Source organism: Phaseolus vulgaris, unplaced genomic scaffold (assembly GCF_000499845.2).
Source record: "Phaseolus vulgaris cultivar G19833 unplaced genomic scaffold, P. vulgaris v2.0 scaffold_15, whole genome shotgun sequence".
NCBI classification, from domain to species: Eukaryota; Viridiplantae; Streptophyta; class Magnoliopsida; order Fabales; family Fabaceae; genus Phaseolus; species Phaseolus vulgaris.
Window position 1 is genome coordinate 497,613 of NW_027174084.1, and position 9,104 is coordinate 506,716.

General features: G+C 31.0%; 2 protein-coding genes across 2 annotated transcripts; both read right to left on the reverse strand.

Moving 5' to 3' along the window:
• Positions 1–2,149: 2,149 nt before the first annotated feature.
• LOC137817043 (zinc transporter 1-like) lies at positions 2,150–3,492 on the reverse strand. Its single transcript, XM_068620258.1, has 2 exons — positions 2,802–3,492; positions 2,150–2,664 (listed from the first exon to the last, which is right to left on the reverse strand). The coding sequence occupies exons 1-2, from the start codon at positions 3,406–3,408 to the stop codon at positions 2,273–2,275; spliced, it is 999 nt and encodes a 332-aa protein (XP_068476359.1). The 5' UTR covers positions 3,409–3,492; the 3' UTR covers positions 2,150–2,272.
• Positions 3,493–6,565: 3,073 nt separating this feature from the next.
• LOC137817062 (zinc transporter 1-like) lies at positions 6,566–8,649 on the reverse strand. The gene is made up of 2 exons (XM_068620287.1): positions 7,988–8,649; positions 6,566–7,155 (listed from the first exon to the last, which is right to left on the reverse strand). Exons 1-2 carry the CDS (start codon positions 8,589–8,591, stop codon positions 6,764–6,766), a joined length of 996 nt encoding a protein of 331 aa, XP_068476388.1. The 5' UTR covers positions 8,592–8,649; the 3' UTR covers positions 6,566–6,763.
• Positions 8,650–9,104: the final 455 nt, after the last annotated feature.

Below are 9,104 nucleotides of genomic sequence, written 5' to 3' on the forward strand. Positions count from 1 at the left end.
TAATGTCAATTTGTATTGAGCAAGTCTGGATTGAGTATCATGGGTGCCTGCCTGGTGGGTGATTGCACCCTTCTCAGCCAAACAATACTTTATTTAATGAGTGGGACCAAAGTTAAGGAGAAGGACATTTTGACGAATCTTTATTTTTTCTTTTATTATATATAGGTCAAGAAAGCACAAGAAATTTGACCAAGCCATAGATATAGATTATTAGGTTGTCTAGTTATGTCTAATAATAAAAGCATTTCTACCACCGGCCCAAATTAAACTATACAAATATACAAAGATAAGTTAAACATGTTCTTTCGTAAATAACGTGAGATTAATCGTGAAATTAATTTTTGTACCGTCTAAACTTTAGATCTTCTAGTAGAAAACTATTAAATAGTAATCAGTTTTAGAGAAAAAATAATTAATCATTATATTGATTAAATTATATACTAATTTACAAACTAAAAAGTTATTTATATTTAAAATAATTTCTATTATTAATATAAATTTATAAAATGATTTCTAAATTTGTATCTAAATTAGCTATTTAAATTTAGTGACTAATATTTTAGATTTTAAATTAGTCTCAATAAATATTTTAATTACTTACTATTTTATATTCTAAATTAGTTTTTATAAATAGAGACTAATTTAAAAGATAAAGTAGTAAGTAACTAAAATATTGGTAATTAATGGTTAGATACAAATTTAAAAACTATTTTAATTTTTTTTATTAATAATAGAAACTATTTTAGATACCAATAATTTTTTTAATTTATAAAATGGTCTCTAATTTAATTAAATAGTAACTAATTATTTTAGTTTATAAAATTAATTTTTATTTAGTAATTTTCTTGTAGTTGTAGTAGGAAGCCTATTACCAATCTATTAATTATTTAAATGTGATTCATCATTATAAAAACTATGCGAAAAATGATTGTGCCAGCTCTCAATTAATTTGTAGGTTGTACTTTGTAGTAGAAATGCCTTCAAAAAGTTGTAGCATAGTATGAAAAATGTCTCTTGACTGGTACGAGTCAACGAGATTAATGCAGGCATTTATACTTTCTTTCAAGCCAAATAAGGAATTTTTCCTATTATTTTTTAGTTTTAATTTCAAATGATGGTTTAATTCATCGCATTGTTTTGCATACTTGAGATTAAAAAATTCTATATGTTTTATTATTTTTATGTAAAATCTCAAGGTTTAAATCTTAAAAAAAAAATTGAAATTTAAAATAATCCATTTTGACAGATAATTTTATACATTATCATTCATATATACTCTCATTTTTAATAAGATTGCCTGGACAACAAATATTTGTCAGACTAAATAAAAATAAATAAAGCAATGGATATAGAACAATATATTTCACTACAATAAAAACATTAACATTAACATTAAATAAATAAAAAATAATTAGTTACTATATTAACTAAATTATATATTATTTTAGAGATTAATTTTTTTTTAAAATACCAATTTAAAAATTAATTTAAAAAAAATATTTAAACTCTAAAATAATCTTTAATTTAATCACTATAACAATTAATTAATTTTAGAGACTAAAATTAATTTTTATATAATAATTTTCTTGTAGTTTATTATATCTTAATTAAACATGAACAAGTTATAAATATTTTAATTAAGATAAAACAATTGATAAATCATTTATTGAATAGAAAATCAAGTCCCAACCAAAACTTACCTAAGAATATAAACAAATATACATATACAAAAATAAAAGAGACAATACAAAATTTGAAATTATTCATTTAAAAATGTAAAGTCCTCTAATATTAATAAATTACTCATAAATTTTAAAATTTTAATTTTTGTTAAAAATATTTCACTCAAATAATATATTTTACCATAAAACAATTTAAATTCTCTACATGAGCTCGAAAAAATCCCCATCAATTAGCAGGAAACCAAACTAAGAATATAATGTAGGACTAGATCAATGAATCAAAAAGCTAACTAATACAAAACAAAGGATAAAAAACAGAGACACCCATAAAAAGAAATATAGATAACTAAAAATAATAATATTTAGTTTTTAACTTAAAATTCTAATATCATTAAAATAAATAAATATTATTATATTATTAAAGTGAATTATAAAGTGGTTGTTTTTCTTTTTAGATAGTCAAACTACATATAATGGTCATGGTAATTGTCACACACAATTTCTTACTACAATACTGAGAAAAGAAAACCAGGAATTGAAAGATGACGACGATGTATACATACATATATATGTATGTATATATATATATATCAGTCCCAGATCATGACAACTGCTATAACAGCTACACCAGAAAGCACTGCGAGAAACCTAAACCAGGAAGTGTCGAAACGGCTGGTCCCCTTCTGTTTGAAGCCTTTGGATATTAAATGATTGATGGCAACATAGATGAAGACCCCACAAGCAATGCCCATCGTTATGGCAAACATCCAATCTGCGGTGCTTCCTTGTGTTGTGGCGTCTATGGCAATTCCAATCCCCACACCGCTCGGGCTTGAGATAGCAAAGGCCAAAGAATATACTGCCGTTGTTAGCAAGGGTCTCTTCGGTAACATCCTTAGCAAAGCAATTCCCATTGCTATGGCAGCAAATATCTTGTGCAAGGATATTGTCCACAAGTTCTTCCATGCCTCTCTCTTCGTACCTGAATTATATATCACTCCAATTTAAGATCATTCATTAAGCTAGAACATCTTGGTATCAAAGATGAATATATAATATGTTCTTTGGTTTGGAGGTATGTAAAGTGTCTCAATTTAAGGTGAAAGATAGAAAAATAACCTGCAACTCCAACAGCAATGCCCTCAAAAACCGAATGGAAGCAAAGTGCAAGGATGAGTAGAATGGTGTCTCCCGTGGAAGAAGTTTTCAACAATATAGGGTTTGTTGCCTCCACTGCGCAGTGATCTCCGGCTTGGTCATGCTCTTGGGGTGTTGTCCCCCCTTCCAGTTCCACCACTTTGGGTTTCCTCTGGCTGTTGCTGCTGACAAAGACGACTACGCAGTCACCAAGCATGGTGAGAAGGTAGCCAGATGAAGCCAGCATAAAGGCAAAAGGGTAGGTTTTTGTGGTGAGCTCTCGAAAAGTCTCATCGGAATCGCCCAAGAAATGCATCAACGAAGTTCCCAAGAAAACCCCACCAGCGAACTGAGTCCCCAACACAAGAAAACTCTCATTCCAGCGGAAGAAGTAAGGGGACACCCCTCCAGCGAAAGTGCTCACAAACATGATGATCAAACACCATAGTTTCACCACTACGAGACCCTTCGAATGCAAACCTTCTCTGTCAGATTCATTGTCAGAATCACCCTCTCCTCCGTGAGCCTTGATTGGATACAGAAGCGAGGCTAAGAGACACACAACGAGGAACGTTATGCAGGTCTTCATTTTCAAAGAAGCAACCGATGAAGCAATGTATCTACTACTCTACTTCTCTGCTATAATATCAATCTGAACATTGCTTTAATCGAGTCAACTACTCGTTTGTATTGTGTTCATCTGTGTGTGTGTGTATATTTATATTGGTGTGTTTGTGTGATTTGGTACAATAATTACACTAATTATAGAGTTTGTATTACGTTTGCTTGCTCTGCCTTTGGAGGGATGCGTGTGCTGTATTGTAGCAGTTGTACTACATACAGCGATTGGTGTCATGATGTATTCACTCAAAATATAGTTAGTAAAACTATTATATTGTAACCAGTATATTCTTACAAACTCTACACAATTTGAATATGTTTGGCTTTATACAGTTCAATTTCCAAATATGCTCCGTCATCAATTGTATGTTCCCATGAATCGCATCGTATCTATCCCTTTCATTGTCTTTTTTTTACTTAAGGAATACACTAGCTAGATAACAAAGACTCGAGGACAATTGAGAAGGTTGATGGAGGATGATATATTGACACCCTCCTTAAAAAAATTCATTCACTTGAAAATTAATATATTAACACTTGATTCATATTTTTTATTATTAATATATATATATATATATATATATATATTTTGTTGGAATAGGTTGTAAAAACAATGGATATTATCGTGTCAAAGTATAATTTTTTAAAGAAAAAATTATAATTAAAGTGAGATAATTTTTCTTACCTATGACTTTGGACCAAGGTGTGTGAAAGTATTGTGTATCAAGCCTTGGAATCTTGATTTAAGGGTTTTCAATATGGCTTTACTAGGAAAATGGATTTAGTGTTTGGAGACGGATAAGAACGGTTTGTGGAAGAAGATTCTTGAATCCAAATGGAGGTTGGAGAAGTATGAGATAGGACAGGAAACATAGTAAGGATATTCTTTTTTGTGGAAAGATTTGGAGAAGGTTTGGGGTTTGAAGGTTGGGGACGAAATTTTTACGATGCTTTCAAGTGGAAGATTGGTAATGGGAAGAAAATTTCTTTCTCGAAGGATAGTTGGGCGGGTTGTGGTGCTTCGAAGAACATTTTTCCTAGGTTGTTTTCCTTGAGCTCTTCCAAAGTCTCTAAGGTGGTCAAGCGTTTTTTCAGTTTAGGATGTGTAATGCATATGAATCAGTGAATGGTGTTTGGGGAGCGATTTCGATTATTGTAGTAAGAGAGACTTGAAAGCATAGGAATAATGTCATTTTTAAAGGAGGCGTGGTTAATGTTTTAGAAATTTTCACCATTGTTGAGTTAAAGGTTTGATCCTGGATTACCTCCAAGTCACACTAAGTTTTTTTTTTCTCTTATTCTGACTCGTGTCTTGATCCTTTGATTTGTATGAGGTTGCTTAATTGATGTAGTACTTTGTTGGTTAACACTTTAGCTGTTCTATTGGGAATTGGCAAGTGTGGTATTAATTGTTTGTTGGAGGTTAAAGTCTTGGGGGAGACTAAAGGTTATTTTTATGTATAAGGGTTGGATCACTCCTGAAATGGTTCACATTTATTTCTTCTTTCTTGATGATAAAAAAAATCAGGTTATCAAGAACACTGTATATTTTTACAATTTTACTTTGTCTCTCTATTTCTCTCCTTTTGTGTGTGAGTATTAGAGCAAGATTCGAAGAGACTGAGGTTATATGAAAAAATGACTTTCATTCCTACCAATTTTTTTTATTTTCACCATGAAGAACTATGATAATTAGATACAAGTTGTAATGAGGTTTTAAGAGGTGTGTGATCTTGTTGAAAAAATAAGTTGGGGGTAGGAGGAAGATAAGCTCACTGGATTTATATCCGTCGGTAAAATAGTGCAAACTAATATATGTCGATAATTGAACATAAATCAATATCTATCGATAATATTGTTCATACATAAAATTCATAGATAAATTCATCAAAATTAATATAATTATAATAATAATATTAATTAAGAGAATAATAATAATAATAATTATGATAATAATAATATTTTTAATCTTAATAATAATAGTAATACGAATAATTTTATTTTGTATATTAAAATAAAGATTGCAAGATATTTTTCATCTTGTCTCATAGCTTTGAGGCATCAAACTATGAGAGGATTGCATAAGCATAGACATTAAACACTACAAGAAGTTATTGATTTACCAACGAAAAATGAATTTTTTGACAGATTTTACTGATAGATATGTGTTTATCGATAATCATCGATAGATTTTTCGACGAATAAGAAAAAAATTATAATATTTTTCATATCCGTCGGTAAAATAGTGCAAACTAATATATGTCGATAATTGAACATAAATCAATATCTATCGATAATATTGTTCATACATAAAATTCATAGATAAATTCATCAAAATTAATATAATTATAATAATAATATTAATTAAGAGAATAATAATAATAATAATTTTTTTAATCTTGATAATAATAGTAATACGAATAATTTTATTTTGTATATTAAAATAAAAATATTTATGTAAACAAAGGCTTGTTTGCCTCCATTTGTGTATCTTTTGCGTTTTCAGGCGCAACACTCTATTGTTTGTGAATTTCGTGTCCACTTAGAGATGCTATAACCCACTCTAACGTTTTGCATGTGGTTAACGCTTACATTCAGTCTCTAAACTAACATTTCTCGTAGTAATATAAATTAAAATAATATAATATATATATATATATAAATATAAAGATTCATAACATATTTAAATTAAATATTTATATATATATTTACATACATAAACACGTATATTCATATAAAATTTAAAATAATTAAGACATACATTAAAGTTTATAATAAATATAAAATGGTAGATTTTTAATTCAACACTTGCTCAAATTGCACTATTATAAAATCATCTGTATTACATTTTTTGTTTTTTCGTATTTAGATTTTCTTTTTAATACATTACTTCCTTGACAGTAAGTAGTAAGGATGTAAATAATCTATTTTCACCTCATTTTTAAACCAGTTTAATTTTATCTTGTTAATTGATCTCGTTAAGAAAAACTAAGGTCAAAACTTGAACAAAAAGAAACCAAAATAAGGAAATAGAGTTTGCGCTATACCCATTGAAGAACACCTTCTTCATTATATATAGACACACACACATCCAAAGCTAACTAATAGAAAGGATTAAAAGCAGATTGGATAATTGAACTTGGAACCTGAACTGTATTACATGATTCATAATACAAAGGAACAAGATTATAAGTTCAGAGTTAAAAGAGTAAATGAACATTAAATGTGGCGAGCATATACATATAATGGTACACATTCATGATAGTTGTCACACTCACAATTTCGTAGAAGAACATTATGAACAAACAAAAACATGATGATGATCAGTCCCAGATCATGACAACTGCCATAACAGCTACACCAGAAAGAACAGCGAGAAACCTAAACCAGGGAGTGTCGAAACGTGTCGGTTTCTGCGGTTTGAAGCCTTTGGATATTAAATGATTGATGGCAACATAGATGAAGACCCCACAAGCAATACCCATTGATATAGCAAACATCCAATCTGCTGTTCGTCCTTGTGTTGTGGCGTTTAAGGCAATGCCAATCCCCACACCAATGGGGCTTGAGATAGCAAAGGCGAAAGAATATGCTGCCGTTGTTATTAAGGGTCTCTTGGGTAACATCCTCAGCAAAGCAATTCCCATTGCGATAGCAGCAAATATCTTGTGTAAGGATATTGTCCATAAGTTCCTCCATGCATCCGCTTTCGTATCTTAGTTACATATTAGTTAAACAAGTTTAATTAGAATGACACTAATTATTTTGTAGGAACTTTCTACAACTTTTGTTGCTGATCTACTAACTATTTCCGCTGGAATTCCCAACAAGTAATCATCAAACAGTTATGTATGTATGCCAGGAAATGAACAGCATGAAAATATTAAGGCCTGTTTGATTTTAGAAAATTTATGTTTGTCATTTTCATCGCTTGTTTATGAGTACTTTCAAAGATCTGTACATCAAATGGTGAAAATGTTACATAACCTAGATTGTCATTATCTCAATTGTTACATGATCTGATATGGTTGCAGTCATAAATAATGTTTACCATAATCTTTATCATATATTGTTGTAAGTATGGTTGTAAGTGAGATTTAAAATCACAGGAATAATGTTACTTTTAACGGGTTCTTGGTTGATGTTTTAGAAATATTCTTTTGTAAAATTAAAGGTTTAATCATGGATTACATCTAAAGTATCATCTAAATATCATCATTTTGACTGATGTTTGTATCCTTTGATTTGTATAAAGATGGTCATAAGTGGTTGTTTAGGTGTTTAGTTGTGGTTTGGATTTTGTTTGGTGTTGAAAGGTTGTTTTAGGGTTCTAAGGAGAGAATTTGAAGGTTTTTCTGATGTTGTATAAGGACTGGATAAACTCTACACTATGAAGTGCTTTATATTATCTTATTCTTTCTTATGGATAGAAAAACAGATACATCTAAACTGGAAAACTACACCATGTAGAAACTAACTAAGGCCACTTGAGACATGCAATAATTTGAAATGAAAGTAGTTGTTAAGGTGAGGCAGGGAATATATACCTGAAACTCCAACTGCAATGCCCTCAAAAACTGAATGGAAACACAGTGCAAGGATGAGAAGAATGGTGTCTCCCACAGAAGAAGTCTTCAACAACATAGGGTTTGTGGTGTCCACTGCGTGGTGAGGCTCTTGAGGTGTTGTCCCACCTTCCAGCTCCAACACTTTGGCGTCCTTCTTGCTATTGGCGATGACAAAAAGGACAACGCAGTCACCAAGCATGGTGAGAAGGTAGCCAGCTGAGGCGAGCATGAAGGCAAAAGGGTAAGATTTTGTGGTGAGGTCTTGGAAGGTCTCATTAGAATCGCTCAAGAAGTGCATCAAAGAAGTTCCCAAGAAAATCCCAGCAGCGAACTGAGTCCCCAACAGAAGAAAAGTCTCGTTCCAACGGTAGAAATAGGGAGACACACCGCCGGCGAAAGTGGTCACAAAGAAAATGATCAAACACCATATTTTGACAAGGATCAGACTCTTGGAATGCAAATCTTCGCCGTGGGAATCACCATCGGAATCGTCGTCGTCGTGACCTCCTCCGTGACCCTTGGTTGGAGAGAGGAGCGAGACCAAGAGGCAGAAAACAAGGAACGTTGACCTTAGGGTCTTCATTTTTTTCCTTAATTATGTTCCTTGTTTCTGTCAATTACTTCTTTGAATGGTATTCATATTCATATATATGTATGGTACTACTGCCTTAGTTATATTGTACTTGTACTGCATTTGTTAGGGATGTGCATGTTGCACTTGTACTACACACCCATATGGCGTCACCATGTATGCAATTAAATTTATTAATTAGTAAACTACGAGTTTAGAACTTATAAACTCTAATTATAAAATCAACAAACTTGAATATATATTGCCTAAGATAAGTTTAGTGGATTGGATATACAACTAAATTTTTTAATTGTTGCGAGCTATTAATGTTCCAATCTTAAGTTCGATAGATAGTATTGTTATGATTAATCATCGCATTTGAGGTATTATCTACTTTGGAAATCAATGTTCCGTCGCGATTTTGTCCTTAAAAAACACTTTGATGGATTAAAGAAAGAAGATGTACTTAAACTGCCTTTAATCTCAACTCTATGAAACTATATTTATGGTACTCTAATACTTTTA